Below are 21,657 nucleotides of genomic sequence, written 5' to 3'. Positions count from 1 at the left end.
ACACACAAACCGGGGGGGGGGGGGAGAAGATATAACAACCACAATTATTTGAAGTTGATACAACAAACAAACAGAAAGGACATGGTTGGGGGGGAGAGGGGGAGGGAGAAGGGAGGGAGGTTTTGGTGATGGGGAGCATTAAGCAGCTACAATGTATATCGACAAAATAAAATTTAAAAAAAAAAAAAAAAAAAAAAAAAAAGAAACTTAGCCCCCACTGTGACTGTTAAGAGGGTGGGAAATCCTATTATAGTAATTGAAAGGTGGAGCCCTGAAGGGGTGATTGGATTGCAGGACCATGCAGTAGTGGATGGATTAAAAATGGTGGTCAGGGTCATGGTTCTGAGGGCTTCAAAAGAAGAAGAGTGTCTGTCTTTCACTCTCTCTCTGCTCTCTCTGCTTCCACCATCTTGCAATGTGAGACCCCTGGGTCACTGTTGCCACAACCAGATGGACTACGGACTTCCCAGCCTCAGAAACTGTAAGCAATCAATTTCATTTTTTTAATAAATTACCCAGTTCCACGTATATTGTTATAAGCAACAAAAATGGACTAAAGCAGTACCTAATAGATAATAGCTAAATAAATATTATTCTTGTTAAGAGTCATAAATAATATAATAATATAATAGATCTGATCATACCATCCTAAGCTTAAAACTCTTCAATGGGGCCACATTTCCTGTAGGATAAAGTCCATTGATTTCCATCAAACTCTGGTCCAGCCTAAATTCTGCAGCCGCGTCTCCCGTCACACCTCCCCGCACCCCATGCCACTCCAAGCTGCACAAGCACACCATGTTATTTGTGTCTTTATGCTTATACTTTTGCCAGTCCCTCTGCTTGTACAGCCCTGCTATATTCTGTAGTTCTCAGGACCCAGCTTTTCCAAGAAGCCACTCCCTCTCCCTGCCCACCAAAATCAGTATAAAAGTGACATTCCTCTATGCTCCCGTAGCATTTTGCCCACACCCATCTTAAAGCACATTATTCCTATGTGTGGGATAATTATGCATCTGTCTCTTTCCCTGTTGTCGAGCTCTTTTACCTGCCCATAATCTTGCTGACTGGGCCAATTGTCAAGCTAGAGCTGAGTCTGGAGCTCACGGACCCCTCAAGTCCACTGTCCAGATTGGGTCACAAACCCTTCGCACACCAGGCTGGGTCCCCAGACCCCTCACACGCAGGTCTATGAGCTAGGTAACCGGCAAACAGGTCCTTGGAAGCCATAGGTTGGAAAGCATGGCCACGGGGCCGAGGCAGTGAACTGCCAGCCAGGTCGCAGTGCCGCGCATGTGAACTAACTCCACCTGCACACACACAATTTGCTTACAAAAATGTGCTGCACCACCCCCAACCAGACAAGCAGGTGAGGGGGCCTGATTAAATTATTCCATTTTCCCAACAATCCACCCCTTCAGGGTCCCTCGCAGTACAATCTACATGTTCAGAATCTTCCACGATGTTCCCTTAGCAAGGATAAATGACCCTTACATTTACATAACCTATTGTCCATTCAATACGCCTTAAGGTTTGTAGTTCTGTCCTTTTAACTATTAGCCACATATGTCCGATAAGTAGTCACCATTGGTGTGATCCTCCATGGGAATCCTAAAGTCATACTGATGGGAAGTTGAATGCACATTCAGTAAGCCGACACATTTGTCCTTGGCCAATATATTGCCAATTCAACATGAGGCCGCCGATCCTCACCTGCCTCCGAAAGACTAGTACCTTGGCCTGCTCCCTAACTGAAATGGAACAGTTCATCCACCTCCTTGGGAGTAACCAAAAAATCTTTTAAATCCACTGAGCGTACCTTGCTACCTGTTTCCGGACGTTTGGTGAAACACTGTTCAGGGAGCAATTGCTGCACAAGGCAAACAGAACTGCATTTGGCTGCTGGTCAGTTTTCTTGGTATCAACCCCTGCTGCAAGCAAGTCAAGCCACATCTTCTAGCGGCTAGTCTTGCTTGGTCCCTTTGGGATAAAATCCTGAGTATTTCTTGGGGGTTTGGTCTTAGCCACATTTCTGACCCCTTTTGCTTGTCTGCTATCCTCTACTTCACCCAAGCTGGCTATCATGGTCATTACCCCATGTATAGGACGACCAATGCATGGGGCCAGTATGGCCATCAGTGACCCAAAGGACATTGACACGGCATTTTGCAGCACTATGTCTCTCATGCTGCCTGTAAAATTTTCATCGCCCGGGCCATGAGTGTTCACATTAAACATGAACTGCCGCATCCCCAGTTCTCGAATGATTTGGACCAGCTCAGCATACGTTTGCCATTTACTAACAATCTTGGGCAGTTCTCCAGCATTTGCCCACACGGTGCAGACAGCTGCATTCACCCAATCCATCAAGGAGTGATTACCTTGCCCTTGTGCATATCTGCAGCTATTCTGCACTCACTGCCTCAGGGACGGGTATATGGTAATAGAGGCCAGTTTCTCCACCTCCTCACCAGAGCACATCACACTATCCACCCCTAGGTCCCATAACCACAACAGCCAAGCAGCCAGGGTTTCCCCATGTTTCGGCCTGAACTGCCTCCCCAACTCAACCAGTTCAACCTGGGTATGCGGGACATAGGTGGTAAACTGGGTCACCTGTGGATCGCCCACCAGTTGTCCATCTGGTCCCACAGGCTGCTCATGTCTCAATTTCTTGTGCACAACAGGCTGTGCCTGGAGACGCACTGTCTCCCCCAACTCACCACTCGGTTGGTCTTACACCCTGGTGTAAGAGGCAGGCGTGGCCAGTCGCTGCACGTCATCCTCCAGGATAATCATCGTTGCTCCCAACAACTCTGCTTTCTGCTGCAAATCTCGATCAGTTTGCAGCATAGTGAGCAGTAGCCAGGCTCCAGTCAGCAGAAAAGTGGCCACCGGGCACCATATGCTCAAGGATAGCCACATTTCCTCCCCCTTCTAAGGAGTTTTGCATTGTAGTGCCTGGTCTATGCTGCCTTGCAGTACAGTGTGCAGCAACTAGATCCTGGTCAACAGGAAGGTGGCCATAGGGCACAACATGCTCAAAATAGCCACATTTCCTCCTTCTTCCAAGGGCTTTTGGCTCCTGTACCTGCTCAGAATCCTGTCGCAGAGTACGCCAATTGTCGGGCTCTTTTACCTGCCCGTAATCCTGCCAACTGGGCCAATTATCGAGCTAGAGCTGGGTCCGGAGCTCACAGACCCCTCAATCCTGTTGTCCAGATTGGGTCACAAACCCTTCACATGCCAGGCTGGGTCACCAGACCACTCACACAGATGTCTATGAGCTAGGTAATTGGCAAACAGGTCCTTGAAAGCTGAAGGTTGAAGAGCATGGCCACACAGGCAGACGGCTGAGGCAGTAAATGCCAGCTAGGTCACGGTGCCATGCATGTGCACTAACTCCACCTGCACACACACAATTTGCTTACAAAGAATGTGCTGCACCACCCCCAACTGGATGGGCTGGTGAGGAGGCATGATTAAATTATTCCATTTTCCCAACACCTGTATTCAAAGCTCCTGGCAGACCGCCTTACATATCTCAGTGACTCCAGTCTCTAGCAGTCCTTATCATATGGTAAGAACTAAATACTACTTGCATAAATTAAAGAATAAAAGAAAACAACCAAATGAATGAAGTTTAAAGAAATCAGAACTGGAAAACAAGAAATCACCTTCTCTAGCTTCTGGATAGTTCACATCTAGTTAATTTGGAAATTAACTAGATGCAAACGCCTGGAGTAGCTTCTGTAGACTGGAACATAGTTTACTGGTACTTCAACAATAGCATCCAGTAACCATGGTGTTTAATTCCTAGGCATCCACAGAAGCCTTGCTATTTACAAGGGTAGTCACAAATCCTACAACTTCTTTTAGAAGAACGGAAGGAGAATTCTACATGCTTTCTCAGACAACATTTTGAAAAACACACACGAGACAAAGATGGGAGCACTGGAGATGCCAAGACTCTACAACCAAACATTTGAAATACTTTTTTAAAAACCCAGGGAAGTTGTAGGGAATAAAAAATCAGAGAACGAATAAAGCCATCTAGTTACATGGAATCTTCCAGATCCTCAAAATCATTAAGGGTTTAGACTTGAAAGGAAACTCACCAGTCCACTACATTATCATGAGTCATGGGGACCGGGGTAACCTTCAGAAGTCATCTGATTCAATTCTTGGCCTCTAGAAAAAAGATCCCCATAGTACTACCTCCCAATCCAGAATTAAACAGGGCTCCTCATGGCAAGAGATTCCTCAGCTGTACTCAGTAATCTATTCCAAGGAGATCTTTCTAATACATCTAGTTTTTACCTTGCCAATGCAGAAATACATGGCCACTTTCCCTCACACTAGCTTCAGTGGAGATTTTTAAAAGTTCAATCAGGCCTTCATCATCCCCCTAATAATTTCATCTCAAGAGAGAATATGGTATTCTTTATTACTACCAAATGAGTATGCTCATATTTATAGTAGAAATGTCTGTGTATAATATCATGTTGGAGCCTTACTTTATTCTAAATGGTTTTCTTTGTGGCTCACTATATATTGGGTCTCGAGTTATCCAGAGTTAAGTCATATCTTCACAAGACCTTTCCAGGGACTGCCTAGTACTGACATTTCATACCATAGAAAAATCCAACAGTTGAAAGGGGCCCAAAGTTCTCTAGTGAATAAAGACTCAAAGAGTATTACTATTGTTCATTAATCACAGTATTTTTTCAAAACAGGACTGCATCCATTTCCAGTTACATCAGCTTAGACAGGGAGGAATGTATTTAAATGGCCCTCATGCTTAGCACAGCATGTAGTAAATACTATTTGCTTCTGGTAATGAAGAGGAAGAAAAAAAGAAGAAAATTCTGGTACATATGTGATTAATCTTCCTTTAATAAAAATATGAATGAGTCTGATAATAGAGGGGAAGTAAGAGCAAACCAAGAAAGATATACTGCAAAAACAGGGAGAAAACATGTTTAGATAGAAAGAGTAACAGAAGAGTAAAAGTACAGAGAGAACAAAAATTACCACCAGACATAGACCTATACTACTAATTCAAAAAGAGCTCAAATTCAGGCATATTTTTTTCTCTTCAGTTTTCCATAATAATCTCACTGCAAAGACCTTCAAAATTAATTGATGTCTGCCACAAGAATGTGAATAACTGTGCACCTCAGCAAGGAACATTACATACTGATGCAAGTCTCCCACGTGGGTGTCCAAGGTCAGAATTAATCTAACAGATGTACCCAGGGCTGATTTTCATGAATTTCAAATAGATAGGTTAGTCAGCTTAGCTTCTAAAAACAAGCAGATCTAAAACAAGGTGTTTTGGTTTGGTTTGATTTGGTTTTTATTTTTTGCTTTTTAAACCCAGAGCTACCTATGCAGGTGGCAGCATCAAGACATTTGAAAGCACAATTGCCATAGCATTCAGATTTGAAGGTAAGGATTTGATGATGAAAAGCAAAGTAGCAGGAGATGCCTCCCAGCTCTGTCCAGATGGCAGGTTTTGCCAATGCAAGCTTCAACCTGCCCCTGACTTGAAAGGGCAAAGCAGAGCAATGTATAAATTGCTTTATCTCCCTGCTGTTATTTTGACACAAATCCTCCAGGGCCAAGGCCAGTCCCAGAGAAAAGAACTGATCTCAAAGACATAAATCTAAGCTTGAGGCTACCTGTCTGGAGGAACAAATGTCAGGATCTGGGTGGGATGGGGTGGGATGGCTGAAAGTGGGTTAGATGAAAGTATAATTAAGGAATGCTAGCGAGAACAGCTCAGTAACCAACAAGATAATGTGATTCTATGACTGTAGAAAATTTCTTGATGGCAAAAATTTTCCACATTTAAGGTTTCTTTCTAAGAGATATTAGTAAAAAAGGAGACAGATGCACAAAATAAATCAACCATAGATGTACAATTAAAGCATCAAGAATATATATTTTCTCCTTCAAAGGAAAAAGGAGGTTCTATGCCTGCAGTGGTATTTTAAAGCCATTACAGAAATAGTGTGGCCATAGTTTACCTTGCTTTTAAGCTTCTAGGTGACAGAATAACTCTGCCAAATAGGTGGCAAAAGAAATAAAGAAATCTCCTTAGAAAAGAGGTATAGAGAGATTAAATAACTGGCCCGACATCACAGCAAATCAGGGCCAGTGCCAAGGCTATAATTCAGTGTTTCCAATTAGCAGGCCTCTGCTTACAGTCAAGGCACATCGATTCCTAGGCTGGAAATATCACTTAATGTTTCAATTACTCTGAAAGGCCCAGGAGGAAACAAAGAAATAGCACTTACCTTTGACAATTTGCTTCGCACATGCATTGTAAACCTGTTCTTGGGTCGTGTTGGGAGGTAGCACCCTATCGAAGACATATGGCTTCCCTTGCTAAAAAAAGAAAGACAAAATAAAGAAAAGGGAGGAGAAAACACATTAGAAGTTGAGAAATAAAAAGCACTAGTATTAGTAGTTAGACCACAGGCACTAAATCACTGACCCTGTTCTTTAAGGCAGTTCCTTACCAAAACTAGGGAATTTTTACAGTATAAATCACACATCACAATGTATGTGTGCTATATGTTGAGAATCTGAGAGTGGAGGAAAAAGTATTTTTAAATTTGAAAATACTTTTTTTGATGAAAGGTCGGCTGACTCTTCATTCATTCATTTGAATAAACATTTAAGCTCTCATTTAGAGAACTTACACTGAGCCAGGCACTGGACTAGACATTGAACAAATCAGAAAATGGTCCTGACCTTGGGAATCATTCAATTAAATGCAGCAGACAGCTAATAAGCAAGAAAGCAAACACATAGGAAAATGTAAAATGCCTAGGTATAAGAAAATGGGACAGAGGGTATGATAGAGAGAGCATGATAGAGAAGTCAAGGAAAACTTCACTAAAGAAAGACCAGTGAAGCAGATCTTTAAAGGATCAGAAAGATGGATGCTTGTGAAGAGCTGTGAAAGAACATTCCAGGCAGAGGGCCGAGCAGACAGCAAAGGCCTGGTGGGTACACACAGCTAGAGGGTGGTAAAAGATGAGGTCAGCCAGGAAATCAGGAGCCACTTCTGCAGGGCACTGTTAGCCAAGGTAATGTGTCTGGATTCTACTCAACAGGAAGATGACACGATCAGACTCAAGAAGCTGCTCTTATTAGAAAGATAATTTGACTGTTTTCCTTCACATGTGTAAGTGGTGCCTTAACTGGGTTGAGGCTCCCGAGACAAAGGGGGCCTTTCTGTACAGTAACTCAAGAGATGTTCCCAGGCACACAGTCTTGGGATTTGGTTTGACACTGGACCACGTGTGATTCACGGAAATATCCAGTAGAGGGGAAGAGAAGAAAGTCTACCACGGCACTATATGAACCCTGATGCCCAACCATCCAGAGTTCAACAGGAGTTATTGAGTATTTACATGCCAGGCACAGTGCTGAGCACTGGGGACAGGGGCAGGTGAGACAGACAAAGCCTCTTTGCTGGGAGAACCAGTCCTCACACCACCTCTTCTCTCCCAATACTTCCCAGGCAAAGGGCCACCCACCCCACCCTTTCTAACAGCCTGATCCACCCAGGAGGCCCTTCGTGATTTTCCCCAAATGGCAGTGGGGAGTGCAGGAGAAGATAAGAGAGAAAAGAGGAAATCCCAGATCCTCCTTCACTCCCACCTGGTACCTCCTACAAGTGGTTCTGAACACCAGGAACCAGCCAAGGACAGTCTGACTCCTCGAAAAGATAACTCACAAGGGATCCAAGGGCAAGGCTTATTACATCCTATAACCCTCACACAAAGTGAGCACACAGGGGCCAGGATGGCTGAAAATTTTTTCATTTATCACTCCGGGTAGAGCTGGACCAGAGGGAAAATCCTATGCTCTAGGTCTTAGGCTTGAGCTTTTAGTCTTTAAAAACTGGATAGAGCCAAGAAGGTAAGCGAGCAGCTTCCAGTTTAGTCTACGAAAAATGGAGAATTTCAAGGAACTATAAAATTTTGTTTTGATGCAAAGCAGCAGGGCCATTCATTCTGTAAAACACTATGAAAAGGGATTATTTTCTGATATTTTCTTCCCAATAAGTCTCCTTCAGTTAGTGAACCAAGCATTTGGTTGAATAACTGAGAATATTCCTCACCACAATCTATTATTGCCAGCTACCAGCCCACTCCATTCTTACTAGCTTTATCTATTTGTAAATTTCAACTAAATAATCAGTAGGGTAAGAGGTAAGAATAAACTTTACAGAGTTTGCCAAAGTATTTGTAATCCATTGAAATTTCTGGAAAGAAAATATAGCTTTCAGTAATTTAAAGCAAATCTACTATTTCTCCAAACTTAATGAGAATCATCAAAATAAATCATCTTGTTTACAGCACGATTCTGCTTTGGGTTTTAGAGAAAACGCACTTAATACAGCAGGAAAATGACCTATTAAATTATAGTGTATGGTACAAAAAAATAGGACTCCCCGATTTTGCCCTTCAATTTAAAATGTTTATTGGAGTGTGCAAGCTTTAACTCTGAGAGGCAGAGAGCAAGAAACTTCTCTTCTTCATTTAAATAATATAATTTATCCAGTGAAAAACAGATAATAAAATAATTTTCCATAACCTAAAGGTAACTCTCAAACAGAAGCTGCCTTCAAGTCATTATGATTCAATAGATATTGAGAAAAGCTAAAATTTAGAAAATGATTCATGATGAGACCTATTATGTCAAGATTAACACATTAAATAGTTAAAAATGTAAACATTTGTATGTATCCTTTCATACACTGAGTTAGTTATAGGCTTTTACTTTAGGTGAAACTTAAAGTCTTGGAAGAGATTGACTGGAATTTAGTTACTGAATATTTTCAAAGAACTGACTTGGTGACATAGCTGTACTGACTGTGTATACAATTGCCATTAAAAAAAAAAACACTAATTACTCTTAACTGCTTTAGTAATGGTATGAAAATTTCACAAACCTTTATGGAGATTTGAACAAAGACCCTTCCCTCTTGGCCCTCAAGGAGACAAGATTCTCCCCATTTCTGATCTCACCATGGCTAAGGGTTACTGTAGGCAGCCTTTGGGCCCACCTTGCTTTAGTCATCACTGAGTTTACAGCTATGGAATAAAGTTTTGAAACTACATTTTAATATGGGTGCTGGGTACTAACACTTGAAACTGAGTGATGAGGTCACAAGTCACTCCTCTGGAGACACTTTTCCTTTCAAGATGTCTACTCAGCACATGGTTCTCTCCAACCTCGCTGGCTACCTCCCTCAGTGTACTCTGCTGGTGTCTCTTTCAGGATTCTAAATGACGGTATGTTCAGGACCCAGGCCTCAGCCCCTCTCTGTCCACACTCTTGATCTTCATGCAATTTAAGTGAATATTTCAGCTTTCATCTCTCATCTAACCTCCAGATCCATATGCCTACTAGACATTTCCACTGGGTATCCATTAGCCATCTTAGACTTAACTAATCAAAAAAGAACATTCAGGCCCTCCATATCTGAGTAAGAACTGTACCACCAATCACCTGGTTACTCAGACTGACAACCAGGAATCATTCAGTATGTCCCATAGATTCCATATTCAACATATATTCCAAATTCTGTCACTTCTCACCATCTATGCCACACAATCTTGTCACATCATTTCTCCATCAATCTCTTCTGCACAGCAGCTATAGCCTCCTGACTGGTCTCCCTGCCTCCATTCTTGCTCCTAACAATCCAATTTCCACTTAGCAGCCAGAGTGAGCTTCCTAAAACTATAAATCAGATGATATCATCTCCTCAAGTAAAATCCTCCAATGGCTCCAGTTATTCTTAGACTAGACCCTCCTTGCCCTCGGCTGCCTGCATTCTCTTCCCTCTGTCTACAGGGTGCCCCAGTGGACTTCTTTCTGTACCATGCTTATTTTCCTGCTCAGAGCCTTTACCATTAACCCTTCCTTCCCCTAAGAATTCTCTCAACTCAGATCTTCATTTGACTGTCTCCTTATCACCCTTCAGATCTCCACTCAAATTCCTCCTCCTTTGAGGACTTCGAGGAGCCGAACAAAGCAGCAACACCCCCACCCTGTCATCACTTTCTATCACATAACCTTATTTGGTTTGCTCCACAGCAATTAGTATGTGACCTCTTCTCAATCAATGGGCCACTACAATTAAAGCATGTAACCAGCTAAAGAAGAAACCATATAAACCCCAAGACCTATGTGTGTGTAGGCAAACCTGTTTCAATCTATGAAGGGAATCTGGATGAGACACACATACCCCAAATACATCACTACTGAAAATAAAGTATACCAGCTTTGCCATGAAGCCTCCATGTAGAGCAATGTTAATTACATAGGAGCAGTGTAACTAAAATTAATACCTTACCAGGAGCACAAACAAAAAATAACAGCAGATGGTTCTTAGACTTTTATAGTCAAAATTTTTTAAAATCATACCACCAGAATTCTTATCAAGTTGTTGACAGCAAAGTGTCTGTGAACCATACGGCCTGCCTATTAATACACTTTACCTGTTACCCAACAACTATTCCCAGCCTGGAAGGAATATCACTCTAGAAGACAAAGGAAAGCAAAAGACTCACATAAACAGTTAGAAGATAGGCACCAGGAGGGATGTTAAAGAAAGTGAAATTAATTGTCCCCAAGAAGAGGTAATCAGGAAGTAACTCAAAACAATCTCTAAGACCAACCAAGAGTTGTGACCAAAGGTTGTCAGTGATCTGAATGATTTTTCTTTTAGAAAGAAAGAAACAGAAAAAAAAAAAAAAAAAAAGAAAGAAAAATTTCCACAGAGAGATTTAAACTCACTCTGGAATTATCTTCAGACACTGAGGAGTATTTGCAAGAGGAAATGATTACCAAGAACAATCATTAACTCTCTGTCCCAGGTATTTATGTGACTTCGTTCCTGAAAGTACAGGAGACAACAGGTTCTTTCAGCCTATGCTGACCACCTTCCTACCACTGTCCACCAACACCATCACCAACCACTATGACCCAAGCTCTTTTATGCTCTGTCTCATTAATTTCTCACAGCAACTCTAGGAGGCTGCTATTATTATCCCCATTTCACAAACTGGAAAACTAAGGCCAACCCAACATTATCAGTTCTATTACTTTGGGGAAATAGCTTTAAAGCTCTGATTTCAAGTGTTATTCATTTACACAGTATTGTTTTCTTAAGAAGCTTATTATTTATTGGAAAAGCAGGAGACATCCAAAATAGCATATGCTGAGACTAAAATGAAGGATTGAAGCAAAGTGATTAATGAGGTAACAGAAGACAGAGCCCCCGACTGCAGCCTATTACAGTTAAAGTGTTAACCATGAAGGAGGGACTGACATGAAACCATCAAGAGAAGAAGCAATTAAGATCTGGGAGGAAGGGCAGGATTGGCAAGAGAAATGGTGGCATGCACACGGCAAGCATTTTGTTCACAGAAGGAATTAAAAGCAGGCAAAGGCTGATCAGAAGCTAGGAAAAGACAGGTATAATTTTTGCTATGAACAGTTGAAGTTACTAAGAGAAAGTCAACAATTTTTCAGAGCCGAAAGGTCCCTCAAGGTTATCCTAACCCAACACCATGTTTTACAAATAAAGTGAGATGGGGAGAGGGGAGATGTCGGCAGCCAGTTAGGAAGGCAGCAGATGTGTGCCTCTTGCCTCCCTCTCTAAGGCTCTAAAATTTCCACTTTAAAATCACTTGCTCTCTCCAAACATTAAGGAAACAATAAGCATGAGCCTCTGGTCCTTTTTTTTTCCTCCTGCTTTCCTCTAAATCAATTCTAAATTATTTTTAAATATATAAATTATTGGTCCAATGAACAAAGAGGTGTTGCTATGGGCACTGTAGCAATATAGCAGGAGAATTAGAATCACGGCCTCTTAGAGTTAATATGAACCTTAGAGTCTACCAGTTCAACCTCCTCTCAATGCACAACGCCCATCTCCATGAGCCTGCTCACAGACTCAGCTAGCTCTGATTGTTAGAATGCTGTGTCCTTATACTGATTTAAAATCTGCCTCTCTGAAGCATTAGGCCTGGGGCCGTCCTCCAGAACAAAACAGACAAGGCAGAGACCTGCCTGCACAGCAGCTTTGTTTCAGTTTGGGAGCTAAGTATTCACCATACAAATCTTTTCTTTTATCTGAGAGAAGAAAAAAAGGACAGATGTATGTCCTTCCTAAGAGTCATACAGATTTGCTTTGATTCGAAGGACTCCAAAGATGTCCAAGGTTGGAACATCTGTAAAGCCTTATATCAGCCTGCTCAAGAAGAAATTAAATAAGATGAACTCACAGATTGTGAAGGGCTTTCATAAGAACCTCAAAGGGTATTTCCAAAACATTAACTAAAAAGCAGAAGTCCTTGGCTTAGTGTTGATACTCATTTTTCATCAATACAAATATCTTGCCAGAAGTTGTTTTCTTTAGAGAAATAAAATCAGTATACCATAAAACTTATCCCTTTAATAAAAGTGTTCAATACAGTGGTTTTCAGTACACTCACAAGGTTGTGCAGCCATCTCCACTCTAATTCCAGAACATTTACATAGCCCCTGAAAGAAACCCTGTACCTGTTAGCAGCCACATTCCCCCAATCTCCCCAGCTCTAGGCAATCACTAATCTACTTTCTGTCTCTATAGATCTGTCTGTTCTGGACATTTCGTATAAATGGAATAATAGAGTATGTGAACTTCTGTGACCAGCTTCTTTCACTTAGCATAAAATGTTTTCAAGGTTCATCCATGCTGTAGCATGAATTAGTATTTCATTCATTTTTGTGACTGAATAATACTGCATTGTATGACTATAAGTATACTGCATTTTGTGTATCCATTCATCAGCTTACAAGACTTTTGGGTTGTTTCTACTCTTTGGCTATTATGAATGCTGTTATGAACATTCATGTACAAGTTTTTATATGGACATATGTTTTCATTTCTTCTGGGTATGTATCTAGGAGTAGAACTGCTGAATCATTTAGTAACTCTATGCTTAACTTTTTGAGGAATTGCCAAATTGTTTTCTAAAGTGGCTGCTCTATTTTACATTCCCACCAGTAGTATGAGGGTTCCAGTTTCTCTGCATCCTTGCCACACTTGGTATTGTCCCTTGGAAGTGGTATCTCATTGTGGCATTGATTTGTATCTCAGAAGAAGTTTCTTTAAATTGACACTTAATATATCATAAAATTTATTTTAACATATATTATGGATAAAGAGATATTCCAGGCATTGTATCATACCATTGTGGTGTTACCTTAACATTTATAAAATGGCTCAAAATGAGAGAAGCCTCTTATGGAAGATATGGAAACCCATCTCTCTGAGGCTCAGTTTCCTCATCTGTAAAGTGGAGCCAATCATACCCACAATTCAGGCTTCCTGTGAGAATTAGACACGATCATGTGAATAAGGGATCCATTGTGGTGCCTGGTGCTCTAGAAGATTCTTATGATATGGTCAGTGTTGTTCTGTAATAAAAGGTTTGGTGATCAACTTATACACACTGGTATTACAACAAACCTACTGAGCAGTGATCCCTTAAAGGAAGTGATACTAAAAGTGACAATCACTCACAACGCACCAGCTCAAGAACTTGGCATCCTGCTGCCCTTACAACACCCAAGTGCCGAATCACACCTCGGGCTCCTCCAGGCCTGTGACTCCTGAGCTCAGCCCCACAGACAGTGGAGGCCGATAAATTTCCAAGGTTATCACCAAAATTGACTATTTCAAGGATATCCTCTGCATTCTTTAAAAATAAATAAAGTGTAAATAAATGTTCAGCAAAAAGCCTATTCAGAAAAAAGTGAGCATCTGCGTCTGGTGTATGTACTCGTAGACTCATCAGCTTTGCAATCACAGTTTTGGAGCGTCCCAGAAACTTCTGGAAAATACCAACCACAAACCTGCAGCAGATGCATGTCCTCTTGATTCTCACCATCTCCATGCAGGTTGCCCCACCTTCTACTGCCAGCTCCTGTATCTTTCTACCTGAGGGCTTTTCTGGCTGTTGGAGCCCTTTCAGTTTCCTGCAACAGGCCAGAAGGACCCTCTGGGCACCGACCCCAGCAGTTCTTAGCCAGTGGAGATAGGAGTTGGGTCAACACTTCAGCTCCCTTGCCCAGCAGTGGCAGTGGAGGGAGATGACTGAGGCACGTATTCCAAACCGGCCTCCAAAGTCCCCAGTGGGATGAGGATCCCATTGCCCAGGTGGCAACTCACGTGATGACACGCTTTATATATTGGTTTCCTTCACTTCCCTGCCTCGCTTCTCCACTCCTTATCAGTGTTTCCCAGGGTCACCTCCCAGGAAACTTGCGCTTCAATCCTTGTCTCAGTGTCTGCTTCTGGGGAAGCCCAAATTAAGGCAAAATCCCAGATATTTTGCTCCCAAAGGGTGTTTCATACAGTAGGTCCTAAGAGATTCTGAATTTGTGGAATCACTGTCATATATGGGGCCATGACGTTTGGTTGATGCCCAGCCAGCAAGGTGAGTGGAAACTAAAATCTTTGTTAAAATTCAACATGCTGTGTCCTTGGGACACTATCCTGGAAGGGATGTCTTTTCTTTCATAAAAGGGTGATGGTCAACTGCCAAGCTGTGGTCCCCCAGGGCCACATCCGCCCAAAGGATGACCAATTTCTGATTTAGACAATTCTAGAAGCACTACTGGCTCCTGAAGGCCCTGACAGAATGCCCATACATAATGGTAAAAAGTAGGTGCTCAATAAATGTCTGTTGATGTGATGACAACTAGTGTTTGCCAGATGGGCACCAGAGAGGTTAGAGGCAGGATGCCAGGACCACCATCAAATGGTCTGGGATGTGGGAGCCATGCACTGAATCTCTCCAGTGTGTCAGAAGGTGTACTTGTTTCGGACCGCTCTCATCCCCCACCTCCAAGATTTTGGTAGTACGGAGCTGCCCTGTCTCTCTGCAATACCCTTACTCCTCTTTACCCCATCACCTACTTTCCCATTCACCTGGAGCTGACCTGCAAATTCCCAAGGTGAGAAAAACCCCACTCTGCCCTTTGGGGCAAAACAACCTATACCTGGCAGTGAACACCAGCTCATTGCCATGACTATTATACCCTCTCCTGGGTCCCCCCATCTGCAATGGCAGCCTCACAAGGAGACCCTAAGGCCATGTTGATCCCTCCACTCCAGCTCCATGTTCTCCTCTCCAGTCCACTGCATACCCCTCCTACACCGGGATGATGCTGTAACTGGGCACATTCCCTCCTGCTCTCCACAGTGGTTCTGTGCACCAAGGAAGGTGGCTGGTGCCAGTTCCGGCCAAAGCCAAGGCTGCTCCTAGGAGAATCTGCAATGAAACAGACGTCCACAAAGCAGCAACCGGCTTCTAATGGAGTTGCCAAGGCAATGCCAACCACTTCACATTTCAAGAATGAACAAAAGCAACACACAAGAATGAATCTTGTAAGCCTTCCTCCTGCAGGAAACTGGGCTAGAATTCTTTCCTTTCTGCCAAAATTCCTGCTGTGTGAACACATAGGCACTGTCAAGATCACAGACAGCCATGAAAAAACATTCTGGGAAGGCAAACTGCCTGAGTGATAATGAAGAAATTCCGAATTATCGCCTGGCTAACAGACATAAAGAAGACAGAAGTGTTATTTCTGTTAGAGAGAATAATGGAACCTGTGTTTCAAAAATAAGGTTCTTATTTGTACGTGATTTTCATTTCAGATCAAAATACAATGAACTCCTTTCTCCCCCATTCCCAAGCTCCCCAGCCCAGCTTTAACTATTCTGTACCCCAAACTGCCCCTCTTCCCACAGAGGGTAGTAGAAAAAGTCAGGGCAGCTTGTTTTCATTCAGAACTCACCCCTCAATACTTTGTAACCTTAACCAATTTACCTATATGTTTTTTCTGGGCCTCTTTCTCCCTTTGAAGTGAACAATTGAATCTTTCTCATTCTAACATGCTATAATAATAATGAACAGCACAGGAGTGCTGTGCTTTCCTCGTGAGAGTGGCTTCTACTTGACCACATACAGCAGGAGAGAAGGTCAACTTTAAGCTGGAGAGAACTCCATGTTCTATATACTCAGAGAAAGAAAGAAATATTGCTGCTGGGATTATTTCAGCAGATCTGGTTTTCTGCCAAGTCAAGTCTGAAAAAACTCAAATCTTTCTCACTGGAGAAGAGGTGAAAAAGCCATTTCACTGAAGGCAGAACAGAGGATTTATTTTGCCAGATGGAATATAGCAAGGATAATGCTGAGCCTCCTTTCCGGGGCACATCGCCCCGGTGGAGCATCCTGGCTCAGCAGCACTCTGCAACCAGTCACCCTGCCACTCAACAAACCTCTCCCAGTTATGCTGAGACTCACGATGGCACAAACATGGGAGCCACATGGTGACACATGCAGAATTCTCTTTCCTTTAGTTAAAAAATAAAATATAAAAGCTTTTGCCCAGACTTTCACTTGACTGAGTATGGTACATACAGAGGCTTCTGAAAAACATGCACTGCAAATATTTACTACAAGTAGAATTAATTTTCTATTAATATTTTTCACTCTTCAGAAACAACTTAAATAATTATAATCACCCCATGTATTAGACAGCAATTTTACTTTTACAGTATGTTCAGGTCCCTCATCTTCATTTGCTGCTCATGATTTTGGGGGCTGGGACAGGAATACTAGGTCTCCTTTTTGGGAATGGAGAATAGCTTCCCATGGCTATGTGGAAGGCAACGATTTGAGCTGTGACTAGGATCCAGAATTTCTGGTTCCCAGCCAAACCTTCTACCCATAACACCACACTGCATCTGTAATTATTCCTCCAAGAACATACTTAACCCCCAACTATAGATTTTCTAAGAACTCCACACTTTTGGGTTTAGAATGTGGCTTGGTATAATTCAGAGTGCAATGGCTTGCTTCTACATATTACTGATAAAATAACTCCCACAAATTACAGGGAAAAAATCCCACAAAAAAGCTTATATTAACCAAAATCAGCAATAGTCATTAAGTTCAAGGTAGCTATGTTATGACTGGTGTCTAACATGCCACTCCCATTCCATGATAGTGCACTGGCATTATAAAATGGAGCTGCTGGATACAGACTCTAAATAGGTCTTCAACAGCCAACTAAAGTGTCAGATGGATGGACTAAAACTTGAGCTATATAAAAGGCTCACGAATCCCATTCCAGTGAGACTTGGTCCTCATCCAGGAGAAGGGACGTTTGACCCATAGAAGCAATGGCAGATTGCCCAATTGGCAGATGAAATTCTTAAGGCACTCATATATTATATATGTATTTAAAAATTGGTGATGCTGAATTCAGCCACAATTTTGTAATCAGAAAATCTAAAAGCAGTTTGAAGTATAGCTGACCCATAAACTTTGTATCTTTTAAAAGATTTCTAATTTTACTTGGAAGATGGGGCACCATATTTTTCAATGCTTAAGGTACTGGAAGGGCTGGGTGGCTGCACAGGAGTGGAATTTGAAGGGCAAACTCTCCCATGCTTCCTTCTGCCTCGCCTGCCCCTCCTTTCTGCTTGAAGTTCCACCATTCGAACCACTGATGGATTACACAACACAAGACAACTAAGGTTCCAGAAAGCTAGCTGTTATCAAACAATCTTGTCTTCTGCCAGGAGCAACAATTAGTTTATCAGAACCAACAGTTAATAAAACTAATTAATAGAATTGGTTAGATAAACCAATTAATTGTTCACTTCTGAGCAGTTAAGTGGCAGTGGGGGAGGGGCGGCAGTGGAGCAGAGAGGGGAGGGAGAGAGGGTTTCCCAAGCCAAGCAGGGAAAATCAGCGGGACGCGGGAGAAGGCATCAAAGACAGATGCCATTTCCTTCACAGCCAGACTAGGATGGGCCAGCAGATGATTGTTTAAAGTTATTATCCCAAGCAGCCTTTGCTCAACTGTCTAGGATAATAATTGTTTAATATGCACCCAGACTCGGTATTGAAGGTCTGCTCAGTGGCACCTTCTTTCTTGAGAAAGGAGCCCTGTGTTCATCATATTCTCATCCCAGTGTCTCCATCTTCACAGGCTCCTTTCTTTTGACTTACAACATGCTTATGTGTTCTTCTCTATTCATTTTTTTCTTTGTCCTCTGTCTAACGCCTGCGCCATTTCCACCCTCTTTCCTTATTAAACTACGTGGAAGGTCGGTCTCCCTTGCCCTCACTTCTTCACTCCTCCACATCCCATCCGGCCATCAAGTTTGTGCCCTCATCCGGCTGCTTACTTAAAGGCTCCATGTCTTCCTAATCTTCCATTCTAAGACCCTTTGACAACCAACATCTCGAAATTTATACACCATTTCAAACCGTGCACCAGCCCAGCTTTGTTGAAACTCTGCTCTGCTGTCTCCCTGGACGCTGTACACTCTGGCTTAGCCTCCTTCCTCTTTGACTCCTCCTCTTCCTCTGTCACTTTTTCTCCTTCCTACCAATTCTGAATGTGAGGATGTCTCCAGCTCTCCCATTGAGCCCCTTCTCTTCTCTTTTGCACCCTCCTCTTCTGCACTCTCTCCTATGGAAGAGCTCAAACACTCGTGTAGTTTCAGCCATAAGCTGTGTGCGGAAGACTCACAGAGTCCATCTCTAACTCTGAGGCCCAATCCTACGATATTAACTATCTGATTAAAACCTCCAACTGGATGTGCCTATGTGCCCTGAACAATATATGTTGAAGAGAGCGCTCATTGCCTTCCTCCTCCTCCTCCTCCTCCACCTCTTTCTGCCATCATCTGCAGTCATCTAGGCTGAAAAGCTCAGAGCCATCTCTCCCACAGTTCTTCTTCACCACTGTCACCCAGTGAGTTGCAGTAGAGTGGTCATTCATTTCTTTGGTTTATCTCTTGCTTTACATCTCAACTATCCTTATTACTTTTTGCCTAGACTCGTGTAAGAATCTTCTAAGTGGTCCACATGTCTCTCTTCCCCTCACTGCATTCTACATCTTTTGCCAAATCCTTCTGCCAAATCCTTCTGCCTTTGGCCCAGCTCCTAGAAGACAGTCCTCAACAACTTGCTAGGATGCCCTACTGTGCATAAGTCCCTAGTGAGATGGCTTCCACAGTATAGGACCTACCAACCCTCACAGGTGGCTCTTTCCCTACTCGACACACCAGCGATGTGCTCATAGCTCTCCTGCATCCTCCTCACTGCTCTAACCATTCCCTCTAACTGGAATGCCATCTCCATGCCTTGATCTTGTTATCTGTCAAAACACTACTTGTTCTTCAAGACTCACACCAAATGCTATCTCTTCCAAGATAAAGCCTTTTCTTGAGCCTCTCAAATAGACACCATCTCTCTCTCTCCTTTGGATTTCCAAGGCACTTTGATATTCTTCCAGGTGTCAAGTCACAAACTACTTCAGATTATAGTCATCTGGAAGCACCATGTCTTGGAAAGAAAGCAGGATCCAGGGTTAGAGATTGGGGCGAGAGTGGGCTGACATATTTGAGTGACTCTTTTGTGCTAGACCCTATGCTTTACCTGGGGGATGACACACATTTCTCATAACTACTCATTAATGTAACTACACTCTTTGCATTTTACACATGACAAAGTCAGGTTCAGAGAGGTCCCTGGCTTGCACAGGGCCACAAAGCCCATATTATATTTACCTTACATGGTGGCTGTGAGAACCAACTAATAAAAGGGATATAAAACCACTTTGTAAATTGTAAAGCATTGTATACGTTATTAGCATTATAACTCCTTTTATAGATTCAGTTATTTAAGGACAAGCTTTCTATCGTACTCATCTTTGGGTTCCCTGCAACATTATGATAAATTATTGAGTGCTTAAATAAATAGTTGTTTAAATTGGATTTCTGATGTCATGTTTTTAATTAATCGCATTTTGAAATTTTCACTCCGAAATAAAAGCTACCACTTATTGAGCAGGTCCATGTGCCAGACACAGACTGTCTCTGACCTCTACAGCCACACTGAAAGGTTGGTATTATTATTGCCATTTTGCAGATGGAGAAATGAAAGTTCAGAGACAACAGGCCACTCTGAAATCAGAGTTCAGAGACAATAGAGTCATGTGGCTTGGACTAGCAGAGGCAGGAAGGTTTGATTTCAGAGCTCAGGCTATGGGTTAAATGTGTCCCCCAAAATTTCATGTATTGGAAACTTAATCTCCACTGTAACGGTGTTAAGGGGGTGGGAATCCTATTATGGTAATTGAAAGGTGGGGCCTTTAAGAGGCAATAAAATTGTGAAGACTGCACCCTCCTGAACTGATTAATTCATTGATGGCTTAATGGGTGGTCATGAGCATGATTATGATGGCTTAATAAGAAGAGGAGTGAGAAGCTTAACTCACTCTTGCTTAGCCCATTTTCTCACCATGTGACACACTGTGTTGCTGTGGAAAGTCACCACCAACAAGAAGGCCCTCACCAGATGTGTTCCCCAGACTTTGGACTCTCTAGTCTACAAACCGTAAGAAATAAATTTTGTTTTCTTATAAATTACCCAGTTTCAGGTATTCTGTTATAAACAACAGAAATGGATTAATACAGCTCATGATCTCCCACTATTCCAGACTCCCAAACACAAAGATCCAATTTGCCTACACCCCATTGCAATAAAACAATATTTCTGTATCAGAGGTGATTCCCATTGCTTACAAGCAGAGACACATTATTTTCTTTCTTATACCCAGAGCACTGAGAGTTCCCTCTCAGATCCCACTCAGTATTGCCACAATGGCACAATCAGCATTCTGCCCCACACAACAAAACATATTTCAGACAGTCTCAGGGATTTAAAGTTTCTCTTCTCACTGTTTTATTCAGCAAATATTGGCTGAGAATCTTCCACGTGGCAGGTACTGTTCTAGACCGTGGAAATGCTGCAGGAATGAGGCACATGTATTTCCTTGTCTTCATGGAGCTTTTATTCTAACAGAGTAGAAGGAGACAGGCAATAAACCACCAAATCATGACAAAGAATATTTATGCTAGTGCGATATGAAGGTCGGGAGGACGGCTTTTGAGGACATGACAGAGCAGCCTTGAGTTAAGAAGCGCTCAGTCTGTTGGAAAGTGGCAAGAAGCAGGGTGGTACCAGATAATGGGGAGAGCCAGGCAGAGGCCCTGGGCTGGAAAGTCCTGTAGTAAGTACCTCTGCAGTGTACTTTTACGCAAAAGGATAGCCTGATCTTGTATCTATTCTGGCTGCTCTGTGGAGACTTGGTGTTTGGAAAGTGAATGTGCAGTAAGGCAACATGAAGTTACTAGGCGACTGGACACGTCCAGAAAGACATGGGGCAGCTTGGATTGAGTGGGCAATGGAAATGAAAAGTAGAGGGTGTATTTGGGATACAGTTGGGAGGTGGGCATGTGTTGCAAACATGGATAACAAAGAACCACATGATAAGCTCTTGTAAATTTCCATGAGTCTGATTCACTGGTCTCCATGATGAGTCACAGGCCACATATCACTTACTGAAGTCAGCCCAACATCAGTGCTCACCAGGCCAGGATGGACCATTCATCCTTATTCTCAAAATGTTCTTCAGAGATTGCCTCTCCTCCCTTTGACCTCCAAGTTCAAGCATGCCAACTGTGGAGTCATCTGAATAATCCAGAAA

The 21,657-nt window shown here is 42.5% G+C and overlaps 1 protein-coding gene across 1 annotated transcript in view; it reads right to left on the bottom strand.

Moving 5' to 3' along the window:
• Positions 1 to 21,657, bottom strand: part of KIF5C (kinesin family member 5C) — a 139,982-nt gene that overhangs the window by 86,736 nt on the left and 31,589 nt on the right. The window contains exon 2 of the mRNA XM_063110642.1: positions 6,303 to 6,393. Coding sequence (XP_062966712.1) covers positions 6,303 to 6,393 — 91 coding nt within the window. The remainder of the gene's footprint in view (positions 1 to 6,302; positions 6,394 to 21,657) is intronic.

Source organism: Cynocephalus volans, chromosome 1, assembly GCF_027409185.1.
Source record: "Cynocephalus volans isolate mCynVol1 chromosome 1, mCynVol1.pri, whole genome shotgun sequence".
Classification (NCBI taxonomy): Eukaryota; Metazoa; Chordata; class Mammalia; order Dermoptera; family Cynocephalidae; genus Cynocephalus; species Cynocephalus volans.
This window is presented reverse-complemented; position numbering and strand designations above follow the sequence as displayed.